This window comes from Ambystoma mexicanum, chromosome 8 (assembly GCF_040938575.1).
Source record: "Ambystoma mexicanum isolate Mex_15411 chromosome 8, UKY_AmexF1_1, whole genome shotgun sequence".
In the NCBI taxonomy this organism is placed as follows: domain Eukaryota; kingdom Metazoa; phylum Chordata; class Amphibia; order Caudata; family Ambystomatidae; genus Ambystoma; species Ambystoma mexicanum.
The window spans coordinates 1,466,858,158-1,466,878,901 of NC_090929.1; the positions used below are offsets into that span (position 1 = coordinate 1,466,858,158).

At 43.0% G+C, this 20,744-nt stretch overlaps 1 protein-coding gene across 1 annotated transcript in view; it reads right to left on the reverse strand.

Moving 5' to 3' along the window:
- LOC138473115 (solute carrier family 2, facilitated glucose transporter member 9-like) overlaps positions 1-20,744 on the reverse strand; it is a 369,925-nt gene that overhangs the window by 108,115 nt on the left and 241,066 nt on the right. Inside the window, exon 8 of the mRNA XM_069611639.1 lies at positions 10,437-10,547. Coding sequence (XP_069467740.1) covers positions 10,437-10,547 — 111 coding nt within the window. The remainder of the gene's footprint in view (positions 1-10,436; positions 10,548-20,744) is intronic.

A 20,744-nucleotide genomic window follows, 5' to 3' on the forward strand; every position in this document is an offset into this window, starting at 1 on the left:
CCAGCTACCATTCTTTCATGTATTCCCTACTCAGCAAAGTACTTTATTGGTGTAGATTTGCACAGCATTTTTCTCTATATCCATACATCCACAGTCCATATATGTTCATTAGGTTTCCACTGGGATAGATAGAAAGCCCTCCTCGGGTTCAATTTTAAAGAAAGACCTTCATTCAGTTCAATTTCCAGGAGGGTTGTATGTAGATCTGCTCCTAGCCCCCACGCCCTGCCCGGATCTCCCCCATGGAAAAAAGCTTGTGAGGAGATCTTCTGCTGAAAGCACTTGCTGAAAAGTGTCACAAGGCATACAAAGAGAAATTACAGTGGTCTCTGCCCATGTGCGGTACCTGGCCATGAGATATCTGCTGGGGAAAAGACATTTGTCCCAGAATTGGATTGCAGCGATCCAGAAAGTCCCTAAGGCTCAGACCAAGAAGCAGATGAGGGGCTTCTCATAAGTTACTGTAGCCAATGGGACCCCGAGTATGTGTCCATAGTTAAGCCCCTTCAGTACCTCACACATGATTCAACCCCCAAACCATTAAGCAAGCACTCGCAATTGCTCCGGCTTTAGGTCTGCCGGATGAGCACAACGGGTTTGCTGAAGGTTGCATCATATTACAGCATAGCTTTAGATCCAGTAGCTGCAGGACTCCCAGCTTATCCAAGAGCCGCCGCCGCACTGCTGATAGAGAAAACGGACTCCCTGGGGTATCCTGTCACAATCCCAGTTCCCCATGCTTTATTGTCATTATTGCTTAAAGGGAAGACACAGCATGTGTCAAATATCCATCTCACCCCATATGAAAAGTTGTTAATTTCCACTGCCAATGTAACTTGAATCCATGTTCCGTTCTCAATCTTGCCTCTGTTACCAACCCCTGAGGATAGGGAGTCACATGACTGTCAGGTTGTCGTCGAGACACTTGTCACCCTGTGTTGATTTGTCAGATCTACCCGTGTTGAGTATGGACCAGAGTCTTTTTGTTGATGGATCTTGTATTTGTGTCCTGAAAACTGGGGTACTGTTTTCTGGGTATTCTGCATGCATGCTCCATGCTGTTTTAGAAGCAGATCTACCTATGGCAAAATCAGCACAGGTCGCTGTGCTCATGGCTCTCACCTGTGCATGTACTCTGGCCCGAGGTAGATCGGCTACAATCTATACCAACTCCAGGCATGCCCACGGGGTGTTGCACGACTTCGGAACTCTCTAGAAGCAACGTGGATACAAACTTCCACAATATTAAATGGAAAATATGTATCAGCCTTATTGACTCCATTGTTACTGCCTGTTGTAGCCATAGTGAAATGATCCCTCAGTCATTTACACCCCAAGGAAATGCTTTTGCAGATGGTGCAGCTTGCTCCTTGGCCTTAAAAGGGCCCCTGGCACCTAATGAATTTGTTTGTGTTGCAGTGCCACGGTCACCAATCCCCTCCTTTTCCAGTCTGGCAATCCTACAAGATCAAGCCCCAGAAGCAGAAAAGGTGACCTGCATTCAACAGGCGTGTAAAATGGGAGTAGACTCCCTGTGGCGCTACCCAGAAGGCTGCCTAGTGGCACCCAAGGTGGTACTCTCCTACCTGGTTCATGAAGCTCACGACTTGGCTCATTCAGGTAAAAACGCTATGATCACTTCATTGCATGGAGACTGGATGGCTCCTTGTTTCACCTGTACTGCTCAAAAGTTATTGTCAAAACTATCATATGTCTAACATACAATGTTGGGAGAGCGGTGCCCATGAGGCAGTATTCATGTCGGATACCAGAATGTCAATTTATAAGACATGCAGGCAGACTTCATACAGCTACCCACCTGCATGACCCAGATTTATGGTTTGGTTCTTGCGGATGTATTTTCTGGGTGGGTGAAGGGAGGCTTATCCTTGTAGAAAAGCAGATGCTGTCACAGTGGCTAAGAAGTTGTTAGAGTTTATATCTTAGTTTGGACTGGCCCCTCGGTATAGACAGCGACCACAGTACCCATTTTACTAGTCCGATCATTAGAGAAGTGCGCAAAGCTTTAGGAACAACTCAACATTTCCATTGCACTCATCACCTGCGCTCCAGTGTGCATGTAGAACGCCAGAATGGGGACCTTAATTTGAGGCTGTCTAAAGTGTGTAAAGTGATGGGGTTGAAATGTCTCCAAGCTTTTCCTTTGGTTCTGATTGCCATGCACAATAACCTGTAGCGTAAATCAAAACCGTCTCCCATGAAATCCCCTCAGGTGGCCCCATAAAATGGGGAACTGGACCTCCAACAGTTCCCTATATTTCAAAGTTTGTCATTAGAGGATGATAATCTTATTAAGTACTCTTGCATGTTGATTAAAACAGTCTGATTTCTACATGCCCAGGTCCGTGAAGCTCTGCCTGAACGGTCTACTAAACCTAGTCACAGTCTACAGCCACGATACTGGGTCCTGGTGAAGATCCACCAGTAGATGCCTGCGCTCCAGCTGAGGTGGTGTAGCCCTTTCTAGGATCTTCCAACTACAAACGCAGCTGTTAAGTGTTTGGGTATCCCGGCCTGGATCCAAGCGTGCACTGCTGCAAAGTCACTGACCCAGCGGACCCAGCGGACAACATCACCCCCAAGGTGACCTATCTTCCTCAGCTTGGCTTCAGCTCTACCACGGCCCAAGAAACCACCGTGAGTGACATCGCATTTGCCGATGTCAGACTCTTCTGGTGGAATGGAGCAGCCACGACAAGAAAGCGAGGGCAGGGCCCTCGATAAGGCAATATTTTCCAGTGCTGAATCAGGCTCCAGAGCATCTGAATCTCTTACACAGTGAAGTCCCTGTGGGAGCTGTTGCTAAGGCTCCTTCATCAGGTGGTTGACGACCCGGAAGAAGCAACCTAGATTCAGACCTAACTCCTGGCGTACCATCTTCAGTGTCTGACCCACTCAGGACCTCAGAATGCATCCTGCAGAAGGTACGTGTTGCGATACCATGTAAGAGCACCTGAAAGTCAGTAGCTCTAAACAAATTGGCCAAGTCACTCGTCTCTGGATTTGTCCCCTCTACAACGATGAATCCTTCGGAGGTGGCAGTGCATTGGCAAAGATTAGAAGGCATTACTGTTGATTTACCTATACCTGCAAGTTATGGCCCTTGCTGGTGGTATGTTGGTCATTCTGTTTGTTACAATTACCCTCATATGCACGTGGCTCTGGTACCTGGAATATTTGTAGTTTGGTCTTTTAGGTGGAACTCTCGATCACAAACTGGGCACTATGAATTTCTTTGCCCAGTACCCGAGTTTAGGTGGACCCTTTGAACATCGGTATGAACCTCCCCCAACTGCCTCCCATGTCCTGCATCCTACCTGCTTTGATGAGAATATCGATTTTATGTCTGCAAGTTTTAAACTTTTGCACTGGTGGTACGACCGGTTTCTTGAAGTTAAGGATTGCACTGGTGTACATGATGTCCAGCGATATTTCAGTGATCGTGAAGATATGGTTAGCCTATTGTTTTCCTGTGACTGTAGCCTTTCTCACCACCAGTCATGAAGAGGACTGTCCTTCTGCACATGCCTGCGCTCACAGTGAAAACACATACTTGCACCTTTCCTAGCAGTTTGCCTGCATTTTTCATCTTACCGATTGCTAGGTTTGTGCCCATTTACCACATGATTTGTCCTCCAGGTTTCCTATTTCACTGATTCCCTTTCAGTGTAGGGGATGCCTGTTTGGATATTAAGTTGGTTACCCAGTCCCAAGGCCCAGAACCCTGTAGTGATACTCATTCCCACTTGGGCTTAACTGGTCCGCCAAATGCTCCTACCACAGATCAAGTATGAACCAAGACCGCAGCATTCCACCTTTTCTCCCCAGCAATTGGCCTCATACGTTACACTAACCCAAGTACTCTGTTCATGGGAACAAGCAAATGCCATTATTACTCGTCCACCAATTCCAGTGTAGTGAGTTACCCATCAATTGGGGAGGGAGTTGTTATATGGGGGTATATTCTGCCTGCAGTGCATCATACTTCCACTTTTCCAACCCACTCTAGTCTAAGAAGCACTGCTTGGGAAAACATTGCTGCAGATGTGAGATATCTTATACAAATCCTTGGGATTATGATATAGACCGGCTGACCCAATTGTCAAGATTAGCAGAAGATATTGCAAATTCCACTGCATCCTCCTTGCCTCTTATCACGAGAACCAAGTAGCCATCCGAACCATGGTGCTTCATAATTGTATGGCTCTAGATATTGTTCTGGCCTCTCAAGGAGGCTTGTTTGCAGTCGTGAAGAGCGAGTGATGTACTTTCATACCAAGTTACATAAGCAATATTACGTACATCATCCCCATAAATGTCACATTTTAAGCCTGCATGCCAGTCTGAGGATTCCTGGAACTTGGAGTCTTGGATTGTAGGTCTATTGGACCCCTGGGTGTGTCCAAGTCACAGTTTACATGTAGCACTCGTCATAATTCGAAGCCTGTCCCGTCTGTCGATGGTTTGTAAGTGCCTCTATTATCGGCTTTGCAATAACTGTTCTGAATTATCCCAAACTGCTCAAGTGCTCTACTGTCAAACTACTGAAGATATAATGTGCTGCGCTATGCCAGGATGTGATGGTTGTTCTCCTAGAGATTTTTTTAATAAGTCTGGAGTAAAGGTCTCATTGGAGGGGACTGTGAGGTAAAGTTTGGGAATTGAAAATTTTATGTACTCCTCTTGCAATTGCAAACTGCTAAACAACTGTTTCTTGTTTAGGCAAGGCTTTAGACTTTACTGTGCATGTTGTTGCAATGAAGACTCTTCTCTGTGTAGAAACGCTCCCTTTCACATCTCTCGCTTCTGATGAGTTTCCCTTTTGGCATATGCAAGTATGTTTTAGGCACCCACTTTCCTAGTTAAATCAGCATTAGCAGATGGAAGTCATCAAATTACAAGCGTTCTTACCTGCCTCCGAGCGTGTGGATATTTTAAGGAGTATATTTACCTCCACTAATTGTATTATGTTATGCTGTCCTCCCTGATAGCACTAATATGAAAGAGTGCAGCTGGTATAAAAGGATTGGATTATTGGGCTTCGTTTCATGCCAGGAAAATTGTTTCAGTAGGATTCCTTGTCCTGTCTGGCCCACCCCTTCCATTAAAATTCATGTGTTCCTTTTAGTATAAGAGATCGGTGCACAGAGGGACAGGGGTTGTCACTTGTGCCAAAGTCTCATGCTGCTGTTGGTTTTGTTCTGGTTACTGTCATTTACTATTAATTTGAGTGGTCATTTTTTTTTTATCACACTAGGAGGACCTTCACACCATCGTCCAAACTATTCATCCAATTCATACTGCTATTCAGAGAAATGCCAAGTCTCTATACAACTCATTGTTCACCCCACCACAAAAGCAACCCAGTTCTTAAAACGAAAGCCTCTTCTGCAAATCCTGCATACCGTTAATTAACAAAAGCTTGCATTCGGCTGGCAGACCCTTGCCGAGGATCCCTCAAATAAAGCATGCCTTTAAAGATATGCCTGAAATAATGTACTTATATTCAAGCACACTTCTCTTATTTGTGAAAAAATGTGTGGTCTGCAAAATGTGTGGTGAGAGTTGCAGATATTCCAAGCTCTAGTTCGGTTGTATTAGTCTGTAGACTAGAGTCCACATACAATGGTGTTCTATTGGACAAATCGAACGGGAATAGGGCATAATCAATCTTGACAATATAGCCTGACATTCCAAAGACTGACATAAGTTAACTCTGTGGCTCTCTTCCTACCCATCGCTCCTCACTAGATACCTGAATGTACTTCAATGACCAGGTTATCGGCATCCTAGGTCACCCGCGGGAATGATCACATGGAAAGGATGATGAGCACAAGCGATAACTGCTTTGAAAAACAAGCATTACACGTGAATATGTAGGCCTGACTGGTGTTCATCCGAGCCAGTACGCAGAATTCCACTTAAAGATTACAAACACCTTTGCACCATGCTTCACTCAAAATTAAGGCAATGTGATCCTCCCATGGACCCCGTGATCCGACTGGTTTTGTCCTATACTATACCCAATGCTCTGTCACTGGTCTAATTCAACTTACATGCAGCATTGGCAATGCAATGGTTTAGGCTTTTGTGTAGACATGGGAAGGGCATTTACCAGGCACTGCCATAGTAGTATTAACTGGCCATGGATGGTAGCTTTAAAAAGGCAAATACCTGGGCATATAATACCAGTACCTTGCAAATGTCAAATACTTATACACAAACCAAAACTGGTGCTCGTTTTTAACAGGAATTCAGTGAAGGACACGCATAGTCCCCAGGAATGGCTGAACGCAGACATGGTTAAGACATTTCTATTATAGTAGTAGTGCGTTTACATCTCCAAATAAGTCATTACTTTTCAAAAGGCTGAAACACTGACAGGCACTTCAGGCACAAAGTTAGATGGTGAGGCTTCATAAACGGTAGCTCAAAGAGAGCAGAGAGGGCAGGAAGTAGGTGGGAATGGCCCTAAGGATTACCATTGTTATGCGGACTAAATGGGTGGGCAAATACCACAAACCCTTCAAGCTTTGTGCCCCTCATATGCCATGCTCCCTAACTGTACAAATATTTCTGGCTTATAGGTGGCACATTGGCACCACGCAATAGCCAAAACTAAAAAGAAGGGGGTTGCTGCTAGCCATTGCATTTTGCCTATTATATAACAGTGCATTATTTCTGTGGGTAACCATGTTCCATGGTTGCCTCCATTTTATGACACCGGGTGTCCACATGAGTCATCCTTTCGTTTTTGGTCTTCAGTTGGGATCTCTGGAGTATGGTCTCTTCCTCTACCACGTGAGTAGCACAATTCTGTGCCACCAAGGCAAAAACACACTTGATCTAGCCACAACTAGAGTGGCCAATGTGCAGGTCCGCTTGACCACATGGGTAAAACTGGGACGGCCAATTAGGAGTATAGGGTGAAGAACAATGAAACTCTGGTTAAGAGGCTTTGACGTAGAAGACCAACTGAGTATCCATGATCAACCAGACTTTAAAGATATCCGAGTAAGAACAACCTCTTTAGTTCACACCAGCTGGTGATTCTCCCCATGTAGCAGACCACCGAAGCCTACTCTGCAATCATTACGTTTAGATGGCCGGTGTGTCAAAGCAAGCTTCAAAGTTGGTGAAATCGATTATTTTATTTTTGCCCTAAGGGTTAATATGTGATAAAGGCACTATGCAAAACATTTTGTCATTTTCTATGTATGTTGACACATAGTTACATGAACCTATTTTAACAGATAAACCTATTCAAATCGGCACGCACTCTGTTGAACCAAGGGCAAAATGCTGAGTCGACCTTGTTAATAGACAGACCGGCAGTCCTGTGTTTGCAAAATTTTGAACTTGGTGCCTTATTTAGCAAAGCTATCTTTCGGGAGAGAATTTAAAGGCAACCATTATCAAAATAATAGATGTAAATCGAAAAATAACACGTGGTGCATAATGGATTGCAGGGTAGAACAGAAGAATGACGAATGCAAGGTGTGAACAAAACTATTAAGAGTATATCGCACAGACAAAATATTTTATTTGCATCACGCTCCTACACACGCGTTTCAGAGCACGACGAGGCATGGGAGGCGAAACAAGGGATGACAAAACAATCTTACTAGTCCCAGTGACATTGAGAACACACAAGTGAAGGGGAGAGGGAAGGGGAAAGTGTAAGGGAGAGGGTGGAGGTGGAAAGTGCTGATTAAGGGATAAAAACAACAACAACTGATACGTGCTAGGTTAAAAGCACAGACAAGGTGTGTCTGATAAGTGCAGGTAAGGGGACTGGAACTGTAGGGTTACAGATACAGATCCAAGTGCAAGGGTTGTAAAGAGGGAGTGCGGGTGTGTGACTGAGTGGGCAGGGACCTGGTCCCGATATCAGAGGGCAGCCAGGTGCATGGAGCCAAAGCAGACAGATCAGCAGGAGAGAGGAGGAGAAAAAGCAGAAGCTAAGAGGAAAGTCTTGAGGTGCTTCAAGAGCCAGAGATGGTTCTCCTCAAATTTCAGAGTGGCAGGGAGGCTGTTCTAGAGAGAGGCCACAGCCGAGGAGAGAGAGAGATCTACCCCCAACTCGTTGCTTGGAGAAGCGACTGACCCTTTGGGAGTTGGAGGAGCGAAGAGATCAAGTGGGAAGGTATTTACGGAGGGAGAGTTAAAGGTATTTTGGACCCAGGCCCCAGAAAGCCTTTTTGACAGGGCTCAAATCGAGGGTACATGGGGGTGGTCACAGTCCACCCACTTTTTTCAGAGGGCGGACTCAGTCCCCCCCCTAATTAAAATGAGAAACATTGAATGTCCTCTTTGATTTTATGGATTAAAGCCATCCTCAGGGTTCGAACCGCAGTCAGGTGGAAAAAATAAACAATTACAGATGAAATGTCATTTCGGGAGTGTAAGTTCCAGGAAACACATTTGTATTGGTTCTTGGTGTTTAAAACATGCACACCTTTTAACATTTTCAAAAACACCATTATAAGAAAGTATCCTCTTGGTTTTGTATATTTGTTGATTTTATGAAAGGCAAATGGCATTCTTCCTGTGCAATTTGGGTGTTTATGCAAAGGCAATGTAATGAAATGTACATATTTCACCTTGATATGCTAATTTCTGGCGACACCACATGCCACTGCGCTTGTTAATGAGTCCCCCCACTTTAATTTTTAGGACTTGACCCCTGATTGTGGACAATGAAGAGGGTGTTGAATTTAACCCTTGCAGCCACAGGGAGCCAATGAAGAGATTTCAGGGCTGGAGAGATACGATCCCAGGGTGCGTTGGGGTTCCCACCGCCCTCAATAGGTTTACCAAATCAGATCCCAGCCTCGAGACAAAAAGGCATATATGAATATATTGCATGCTTGGGACATTTGCAAATGCAGAAGCTATACAAGCAATGCCCTCATGTATTATTGCAATCCCTCATTAAGAGTTTTTTCTCCCAGTAGGAATTATTTTGGTGTGGCTCCCAAACGTGTTCCCAATCAAAAAAAATTCTCATATGTAACAGCCTAACACAGTCTACGCACATAGGAACACACATCACACCCCGGGATGGGTCCGTTTACACGGGTTTTACATTTCTGCTAATGTGCTCCTATGGAATCAAAGCTAGGCTAGGCTCAGTCCTTGCAAGAGGCAGCATTTAAGATGGTGCTCATCCCCAAATGAATGAACAGCTCTGCCTAGTTTGACTCCCCTTGAGTACTTGAAGCAGCCGACTCAAAATGTGAGCGCAATTCTGATCTTAATAATTGCCATGAAATATGGGAGTTTCACGTATATATGCAAGTCAACCTGATTTCTAAACATTTACTAATTCTAGTATAACTTTTCAGAGGGACATTATACCCCCACCTGCCCAGACAAACCAATTCCCCAAACTATATCTGAAAGTTTGAGGAGCTACACTTTCTGACCCAAGGCATCATGGAATCTTTCCTCTGTCCAATTACCCAATGTGCTGCAGTCCCCTCATGTCGAGTCCATCCTCGATGACTCACACTATCCATTATTAGAATCATATAGCCCCCACCAGTAGTGACAGTGGAGAACATCAGTGAACACTTATTAATGCAGGCTCCCTACCCTGGAACTCTGCAAGCTCTTCACTGTTCATGATCTATCTTAGCCGGCATCAAAACATGTTTGGAGCCTCACTCTGGCCCCATTGCTCTTGCTGGAGCCAGAGTGAGTTGGGGGTGGGGCAGAAATTCCGGACTTCTTGGAGATAAGACATAGGGGGCGCAGGGGTGGTGTAGAATCAGTATTAAAGTCCCCATTGCAACTTTGCAGCTACCACTGCACTGCCATAAAAAAAGCGGAAAGATCCTAAGTGTTAAGCTTCATAGTCAGGACAGCAATCCAGTGCATATACTAGTGGTGTCCCAGCCCGACACCTCTAGATGCTACTGTTGCATCAGGCTTCCTTCTGCTTATGTTGCTAGAAGCGAGAAAAACATGGATTTCGGTGTTTTTAACTGCTTTTAATAACCCATCTGGTGTACTTGCTCTTGATTGTTGGGTCTAGGACAGAGACATTGGCTTCAAAACAACCTCTTCTCCCACTCATATACAAGTGCACATTGAAATGGGCTTTGGCTCTGGACATTACCCGCTGGGATATCAATGGCCAGGCAATCTGGACTGAATGGACCATTACGGCATGCTTTTTCTACCCAAGTGATACCAGTTTATGAATGTAGTGACTAGAAGTACACTAGTCACTACAGGAAGTAACTCACTTAATTAGTCCCTCATTTCCATTTTGAATGTCTTAAAATGCTTGTTACCTCCCTAGAGCAGTACTATACATAGAGGTATTGGGGGAACAATTTGAGACCAAGCTATAAAAATATATAGTATTCACAATGGAGCACACATCGGAAAATAATAAGAATGCTTACCCCAATAAATCCAGCCAAGACCTCAATGGCACCAGTCCCCACGGTGGTGTATGGAATCTCCATTAGCGGTATCCCAGCATTCTCAAAGATGGAATTTGTATAAAACCAGATCTGAAACCACAGGAAGAAGGCCGAGAGATTATTGATAATCTGGTATGACTGAAGATCCACATTTATGAAAATAATGATTAACAGGTATTACATGTGCAGGATTCACAACACTTAAAAGAACCAACGGGTTCTACCTCCAAAACACACATTATTAATTAAGCAACACAACCCTAGCAGAGGGTGAAGGGGGGAGGGTGAGGGGGGATTACTGTTCAGTGATCAATGAATGCCAAAACGGTCTATAGTACATTTTCTAATATAGAAAGCATTACTACATCGTTAAGACCAAAATTCATTTTTCCAAGTAAATGAAAGCAAAAAGTACATATTAAAAAGCAGATATAGACAGAACCCAGCGAAATTTGCAGTGGTGCAACATGGTATCTTGGCTCCCATTTTAGGAAAGATATTGAGTACATTCTGATTCTATGCATTGCATTGTTTTTTCAGAAGAAGGAGAGACTGATGAGATATTTCCCTTATCGGAGTCGGGTGCTGAGTCTTGTGATGATAGACTGCCCGGAACCCTACCCTGTCCTCTCTCTACTCCAGTGAACCTGCTGTGGATTTTTGCAGCCGGCTACATAACCCAACCCCTGCCGCGGAGCGGCCACGGAATTGGGTGCTGAGTCTTGTGCTCTTTGGGCTCTGCGGGCAAAGTGTGCAAGTCGACCACAATTTTCACCATCTTTGAACTTGAACTCATGTGTTTTGGCTAAGTACAAACACCACTTAAATATTGAAACTGGCAAAATCTGCAAGAAGTTGTTCCTAGCGTTCAAAAACTTATATGACATTTGTTATCGGACCACTCACCCAACATAGACTTAACACATACCAATATAGACTCACTTCACTCGTTTGCTGACAACTCCCATGGTGGAGAGTACGCGACAGGAGAAATGATTGAGGGCGGCGAGGCATGTCTGAATGCTGTCCCCTTGGAAGAGCGCAACATATTACCAACACCCGCTGGAGACGATGCAGTAATAGCTGTACTGATAGATTTAGCACAAAGCGGCAATACGCAGGAACTCCAACCTTCATTGCGAGCGAGTGCTCCTGAAGTGGAGGGCACTGGTGACATCGAGAGGAGATTATTGAGATGCATAGCCTACACGGCCAGATCCCAAGCTCAAACAACGGTGAAGGTTCTCCATCTACAACGGTAGAGTGGCATACATGGGTCAAGCATGGTGGGGGTTGCGTCGTGTGAGAGACAGGAGTCGGGAGAATCAGTGACAAAGTATAGAAGCTCTGAATTGGAAGCAGCGAAGTCAGAGCCAGAGCCGTCCGTCTGTACCCCACGAGAGTGGAGGAGGAAACCAACCAGCGTCACGAGTGAGATTGCGAGACCCAAGATTCGGAATCCCAAAACGAATACCCCATGCAAAGTAACCAATAATATCAACAAAGCTGAGAGGCGTCCAACTTTGGATGCAAATTGTTACCATCATGACGGCAGCTATACTCTCCCACCAGTGAAGTGGGAAATGTCCCAAAAACAGAAGGCTCAGTTAGTGAAACAAAGATGGCAATGAAGACAGGATTACCATACTAAATCTGACAACGTAAACCTCTACTACTCATACACCTAATGCGCGTGTAGCACGACTTTTTCTCGATATTACTGAAATCGAGCTACTCATGTCCAATCATGAAAAAAGAAAGGACTAAAAAGGTGGACATGAGAACACAACAATCCACATCTACACCGGTGATGTCGATTCCAGAATATAATTTGATAGATCAGCAACAACATTCATCAACGTCACATGATGAGATCAGACTTCCCGCAAATAAAATAAAGATCGAAACCTTAAAGAACCAATCCATGGATTCTCCACCAACGACTGAGAAGACTGATGACAAGTGCAGCTGTACCCCGTTGAGGGGCTGTTCAAAAGGTCCAATTCCAACAACTATGATGGACCGGCAAAATATGCTGATAGCAACCACATCGCAAGCAATGATACCATTATGGAAGCTCTACAAAACCAAGGTAGAGACAATGAAGGATCAAGCAACAACACTCCTAGCATTAATCCATTCAAAGCAGATCTATACTGAGGCTTTTCTGAACAGACTACAGCAACAGATAAATACTGAAGCAGAAGCAAGCATACAATGGCAGAACAGACTGTTTGAAATGTCAAGAAACTACAGATCAGACAAAAATGAATTAAACAAATCTTGACCATGCTAATGCCCAATAGCATATCTGAAGAGCTTGTGCTTATAAAAGAAAATATTAGTCAACAACTTAACAGAATTTGCGATGACCTGGTACAGTTTAATATGAACCCATTGAAGGTCATTTCTCATGAACTTGTAAACAAAAACAGGAATGCCCGACCAAAACAACTTAACCCTGCTATCACACCATCATCTATGGAAGCGGGGGAGAACAATATCATGGGTAGAATAGGTGAAATCTCAACAGGTATCGCAAGACTCCCGCAAACAGAACAGCAAAGAGTGAATATGAAAAAAACAGGACATATTTTTGGGAAAAACAATCTAAAACAAGACTAAACCGCAACATGAATCCAAGTCCAAAATGAAATAAATAAATAAATCAGAAAGGATCAAGAGCATTCTTACGACAACTATCCTTACCTAGGAATGATAAATAAAAAAATACAAAAATCAAAAAAGAAAGCCTCCATTGGAATACAAACAAAGCACTGCTTCATACCAACAAATGCTACTGCACTTGCTCACACTCTACCGACAAGTGACTGCAATAAACGAGAGACACACCTACACCTGGAATAAGGCTCTGAAGGGGCCACCAATATGGAGAGATCCCAAGCTTCGAGGAACAACAACAACTCAGCTATGAACTCCTTGATAATAATCGATCAATATGATCAGAACAACTCCTAAATAAGAGAAAAGTCGTATCTTTCATGTGAGGATAGAACAGACGATGATTTAAGTGACTATACGATGGATCTATCATGTGAAGAGGTGTCTAGCAGCAATTTAGAAAGTTCCCATCGACACGAGATAGAAATTGTTGATTTAACCTCTAATGCAGAAAATTCAACAACAGAGACTATCCATGAGTCAAGCACCAATCGGACAAATCCTGTAATGTGTTCGGATGAGACTCATCTGACACGACCTAAGTTTACCGATCCAAGAAAGAAGCATGTAGAGTATAGACTGCAGATACAAAGAATAGCAAAATCTAAGGAAATATTGATACTAAACAGAACCAATATCATATGCCTGCTACACGCTATACCACAATTGAAACGCATACGCTCAAGTGACAAAACTAGTCCAGTTCTTGGAAGAACATTCTTTGGATGATGTATGGGTGGATTTTTACCACAGAGCAACAATGGAAATTGTGGGCCACAAAAACCTACTGACCCAATTGGGCTTCCAGTGCACCCAACTTACTAACTTGCAAATAGAAATAAATAAAGGTCTTGACTAGAAAAATGAACTATGAAAGTGACGCCAATATGAACCAAACAATAAGAGACAAAGGAACTAGCATACATACGTTATACTCAGAAGTGGAGGACAGAAACCAGAGTAGCTACTATTACGAGGAGAAAAGAAGTATACAGCGATGAAAGAACCCAATATGGAAAGATACAGATTATATGGAATCTCCGAAGAAAAGAACTCATTAACCACAAACCATTCAGAGCTCCTGGGCAATCTCCATGTGCTCATGGAACTCCCGAGGCCATACCCATCTCGAACAGAATAATCAGCATCTTTCTATATTCTAGATTATTTGTCTACAAGAGACATGGATGACCCAACAACCGGTATGTGCAGGATATCTTTCCTTCATGAATCTGGTGCTCCAAGGACTGAGAGGCCGACCAGCGGCGGGTCTTTTGACGCTAATAAAAGTAGATGCAAATCTGGAAGTCGCCGACACAATAAATGTGAATCCATGGATCCAAATCGTCATTTTGAACTATTATCCATCAGCTGACAATGTAGTTGAACATGCGAGTAGATCTCAGGGGAAAAAAGACCCTGACAATAGTGAACTTGTATTGGAACCCGCCAGCAATAAACAACGAGACTTTCATGGATGCAGTATTTTCAGAAATTGATAATGCTATAGAACGATTCCAGCAAACAGAGTTTATCATTTGTGGCGATTTGAATCTACATCTTTACGATCATGAAGGCAAAAGACAAGACGACATAAATCTTCCCCCCTAGATTGAGACGCTGGAACAGAGAAATGGATGACCGTAATTTGTTAATTACACACAAACCTCTAAACAAAGAGGAGATCCAACCAACCTGGTCAAGAGGTGCACCATTGCCCATCATGGACTACATTTACACTTCCTCAGAGATTTTCGTCAAACTCACTAAAATCGAAACTATTTATTCCAACATGACGGACCACTGGATGCTACAGATAATCTAGCTTACAACAAACCAAAAAATAAAGAAAATATCACTACCACAGCTGGAACTTGATGGAAGACTAACGAGACTATGGTTAAACAATAACCAAATAGATGTATTGTCTGAAATCTTGCTGGTGACCTCACAATCAGGAATAGAGAAACTAAACTATGAATGGCTTTTGAGACCTGATCAACAATAAACAACGTCCAACAACAAACCCAGACCACAACATATACACAGTTTCAATATTGAAAGAAAAGATTAGAAAGCTGAACTGCGCAGGAACATTAAAAGTCTTATGAAAAGCCAAGATGTAAACAAATTAGCGTTGATAAGGAAAGAAAATCAGAAATACACCAACTGGAGTAAGAATAATAAAGCGCAGACATTACAACAGGATGCCGAAAACATGCTTGAAGCAGTAAGGACTAGAAACACCAGAAACCTGTGTAATATTCTGAATCAACGCGGAATAGACTGATCTCGGGCGTCCCAGAAGCCACCTGGTTTGCTCATTTTACTGATTTATATAAAGCACGAGATTCTAATCTGACCACAGTGCCTGAAAAACCATTGACAAGATGGGTACTGGAATATAAGCAATCAGATATACAGGAAGCCATAGCTAGACTGAATTCTCTCGTGCACCATGACCCGTTGGTTATCTAACACGGTCATTAAGCAGAATCCCAATCATTGGACAAAACTATGTCTTCAGTTGTTTGAAATGATTGGAGAACTTAATGCTGTACCCCGAACATGGCAATCCGCCATACTTGTTCCCATTTTCAAGCAGAGAGATCGAAAGCAGCCAAATAACTATCACCCTATCGCTCTGCTCAACCCTATGGGGAAAATGTTCACCTCTTATCTACTCCAACGATAGGAGCGCTGGGCTCCGAAAAATGATCGGCAAGCGAAAAGACAAACTGGCTTTGTTAAAAAGGCTGATACTAACATGAATCTGATGTTACTAAAAATGCCTGACATGGCAAAAGTGCACCTTTTCGAAATATGTTATGCTACTGAACATGCATATCGAATTACTGAAATGTGGATTTCAGTGCTCTATAGGAAAATGGTACACAGGACACCCAATCCTACCGTGTGTTGTCAGAACATTGTTCGAGAATTATGCCAGTAAAATTGGTAAAAACTGAAAATTTCTATTTTAAATAAGAGAAGACAGGAAGCACCTTGTGTAGCATTACGATCTTCAGTTAAAGTGAAGCATATATGTTTGTGCACTACGTCCATTAGTCCGCTTTCACAGGAAGAATGTCCAGATCACTAGTAGCCTGTAACCTACACTAATTCATCAAAGAAATAGTGATCAGTTGTGTTTATTTGAGCTAACATGCCTGAATTCCAAAGGCAAAAATATGAAAATGGAAGCAGAAAATGACAAAAACAAGTTATAGCATTCGATTCAGAATGGTCCTCCACACCGGAATGTCATTTTCCTTATCAAATAATATTGGAACTCAGTACATTTCCTCACTCAAAAGGAGGCGGGTTCGTTTTCAGTTGACATTTCCCTCCTATGACATAATTTCATTGGCAAGGGAAGTAACATGGAGCGGCTCTATGGGTGAGAGATCAGGAAGTAAATCAATCACAGCGCCCTTCCAACACAAAATGCAATGTCAAATGATGCTAAGTGAGTGAAGGTTGGCCTAGCCAAATTTAAAATTAAATGTCATGAAAAAGGATGCTTTCCCAATGATACCAACTGATTGTTGTGGAGCGTAGGAAGGCTGATAGTTGATCAAATTTAGAAACCTGGAATTCACCTATGTGAAAATAAAAGACTTGATCAGTTTTTCATGGCCTGCTATTTTGACTGAAGGAGCATATACCAAAATGTGCAGCAGGGAAGGAGGACTGGGCCCAAAAAGGAATTCCAGTGGAGCCAAAAAAAAGTGTACAATAGCTGGGGGCCACCTTTCCTGGATCCAAAGGGGCAGAGGATAACTAGATCTGGATGCCCAGTGCCTTTCCAATTTCAACCAGTGGACAACGCCAACCAAGGATGGGCCCCCAGACATCCGTCAGGTTCATTCCGGTCCACGAGATTCAATTCAACCAAATATAGATATGAGTGGAAGTCTGCCCCACTGTAATAAAATCGAACCCGCTTAGCAATAGAACTCTGAGAAGGGCTGGCAGTATATACCCAAAAGTAAGTATAATAATTCAGTGGGTCGATTTCAGAAAAGCAAAGGGTCTCCTGAAATCTGTGGTATATTGTACCAATCTCATGGATATGACAGAATTAAAAAGCCCGGAAGCATTGAAAGAAGTCTTAAAATTAAATGTCATGAAAAAGGATGCTTTGCCAATGATACCAACTGATTGTTGTGAAGCGTAGGAAGGCTGATCGTGGATACAATTTTAGAAACCTAGAATTCACAGCGTTTCACACCTTACAAGACAAACCATTTAAAAATGTTCTTTTCACATAGTTAACATTTCAAAAGCCCAATCCTTTCAAATGTATTTCTCCATAAAGTCCCACAGCAGCCCCTTCCATTCCTCAAAGATAAAATTAAGCTATGAAAATTCATTTTTAAGCTCTAAAGTCAGTACAAATACACTACGATAGAATTTTATTTGCACAACCCCATAGAATATTTCACTTTTTTTTGCTGCTTTTTTGAAATCATATTTGCCAATTGTTTAGTACATCTTTGATTTGCTATTGAAAACCAATCGTTAGAATGATTTAACAACCAATTAATTTGAATTGTAGAGGGCCAGATGACAAGTGTGGTGACTTGGTCCCAACAAGGTATAACGCGGCTGGAGCAAGAGGAAGGTTTGGATCGCTGCGCTGATCTGGTGGTCTTGTTCGAAAATATTCCTGCTGACTGCTTGACGGTTCCCGGGACTTGCTCAGGGCGCCCTCTGTTTAGATAATGTAGAGAAAGGGGTTTGGGGGAACTCTGTTGATTCTGGCGCTGCATAGGTTGAGCTGTAGGTCACTGGACTGTTGCGTGGGGTGTATTGAAATGAAAATAACATGCAACTGATATCAATAGTGCAGTGTTTTTTTTCCATACATATGGCCACACTAGTTTTTCCATAAGCAAAGCCAACACTTGTTTCAACCTAAAAAGGTCTTTTTCAAGGCATGGTCATTATGTTTGGTGGACCTTGTATAAGGAGGCTGGGATGCAGCTTCTGGGCCAAAGGGGCCTCCGGACGTGAGATAAGCAAACAGTGCAGGGAACCGGTTAAGCTGGACCAAGGTTAAAATCGAGAAAATCCTTGCGTTTGACTGGTGCAAGCTAAAGGGTAAAAGTGCTAACGAGAAAGAAGAATGGACACAGAACGGGGTGGGGGCTCTGGGAAGAAATTAAATGTGGCCAAAAAGCACAACACCAATGTATTTGACGTTAACATATGAAAATTCCAAGCATATTAAACGCAGGGCTTTCAGAGCTGTTAAGCGGAGGGATAGGGAATATCGGTCCAGGTTAAAACACTAAAAGGCTAATATTGCCAGAACCAATTGGGAACCTTTATCTCCAGGAAACTGTCTTTATCTAAGGAGGGCAGTGCTACTTTATAAATAGCTTAATCAACCCAAGAAAGACATTTAAAAAGATTTGCATTTGAGCTAATTTGCATACCCACAATCCCTTGCTGTTGTGGCTCAGAACTGGAGGTAAACTTCCCAAGATGGCTACTAGGTGGCATTGTGGAATGTGTGACTTGGCTCAAATGGACTTTCCTACTTTCACATTTTAGGTGAAAGTTTTTTTTTTCCCCCAAACCTTTTTAAACCCAAAATAACTTTCTCCGATGTCAGGGAACAGTCTGGGGCAGTTCTGTGATGTCCGCGAATATCTTAGATGTTCGGGGGCATCTATGCTTATTTGTGCATTAGAGGGTTGGTGCCGTTTGACGAATGTAGACAAACATTTTCAGAAAGATAGAGATCCCAACCTTGAATGTTTGTCCAAAGTCTGAATGGATTGTGTCATGTGGGGCCTAAGTTATATGACTATTGTATGTACATTTTGACACTTTTGAAAAGAAAAAAAAAACATGGGCGGATTTCCAGCAAATTCATATAAGGAGCATTGGCAAGGACCTGAAAGCATGATTTTGCAAATGTCCCTGTGTTTTATTTTTTGACAAGTGTCATAATGTACGTACAAAAAATATAATGATATACCTTTGTTGACGGAGGTATAGCCTGTGGCCATGGGCAGTGGCCAGATTGTATGGGTCATGGCATACGGTCATGACCGAGACAATCTGGCTACTTACTGGTCATGAACACGAGAGACGACCAATTGGGATGAAGTGGCCATGTCCAACAGGGACTGGCATTTTTTTTACTGTGAAAGGTGGTTCCTAAAAGAACCTTTTTTTGTTTTCTTTCTCTTTGCAGGCGAGGTTAGAATGTAAGGTGGGGACGGAAATGAGGAAAGAGGCACCAAGCACTAATATGGAGGGGCAGGTGGACCGGGGAAGATGTTGCGCGCATTTGACATCTAAGGTAGGGGGGAAGTGTTTCTCATGCTCCTTGATTACAACTTCAAAAGCTCTTCAAATTTGCTCCCCCCTGCAGAGTGGTGTGTTGTAGTATATACAGAGGACTGTTGTCTACAGAAGATATGGATCAACAGCCTCTTTTATTGCTTGCAAGGCAGTTGGTGGGATTTTGTGTGCCACACAAGAAGGCTGTGTGGTTACAGTATTGGTTGAAGAAAATGAGGTGGAGGAAGACAGCCTATTACTTGCTAAGAAAGGAACAGCCTTTCTGAGAGCTTTGCAGTGGTTGGATTGGGTGTGGGGGCGCATGGAGGTGGTCCCGTAGGAATACTATCTAGGTAGTCCATGACAAAGTACGTTGCACTCAATGCATTTCACTTTGGTAGCTTTAGCCTTTGGTACATTCCCAACAGTGGTAAAGAACTGCCACACCCATGATTCTCTCTTGGTGTTAGAGGTAGTCACTTCATCCTCCAAGTCCTCTTCATGGTCTTTGGAAGTACTGCGATTTTTTTTTTGGGTAGGTCCTCCAGCTGGTGGTGGTGGGTCTTGGGGAGGAGGGATGCCAGCTAATATTCTTCCAAGTTTGTGCTCTATACTAGATTGTTAATAGATAATGGGTAAGAATAGGTGTAGGAACTGTGCAAGGGGAAATATTTTGAGCTTGAAAGTTCCTAGATCAGTAGAAAAAGCAGTTCCTAACTATCCGCGAAGCGCGATGCGTTCGTGAAAACATCATGCTGCGCATGTGCGGTCACGTGACACTGTTCGAAAAGTCTGCTATGATGTCAGTTGTTCGCGAACTTTGACGGACACAAAAACAGCAGAATGTTGCAAAAAGTGTATACAAGTGTTAAAAATTATGCTAGAAGGTGGGAAATGTTTTAAGGTGAAACTTTGTAAATTCGAGGAAAATGTTGCTGTATTGGGGTAAGTATGATATTAGTAAGTTGTAGGAAATTAGCATGCACTGGTAAAAACTTTGTTAAAAGGGATGCTTTGGTTACAAGTAAAACCGAAATCCCTCAAAAATGTGCCAGTTATGGTAAGCTAAGCAACCATAACTCGTGCCACCACCGTGTACTGCAAAGACTAACCCAGGACATCAAAGATGACATCTGGGCCACTTATTTTTGTTCACCGACATATCTAGGCCAGGTGACTTTGTTCACCGACAGAATATTAACCTTGTCGAATGTTTTTAAAGTACTTTCCGTAGGGTTTGGTCTCAGCTCATGTGGGTGCACATACATGGGGCAATAAGCAGGCCTTAAACACACAATGTGTACA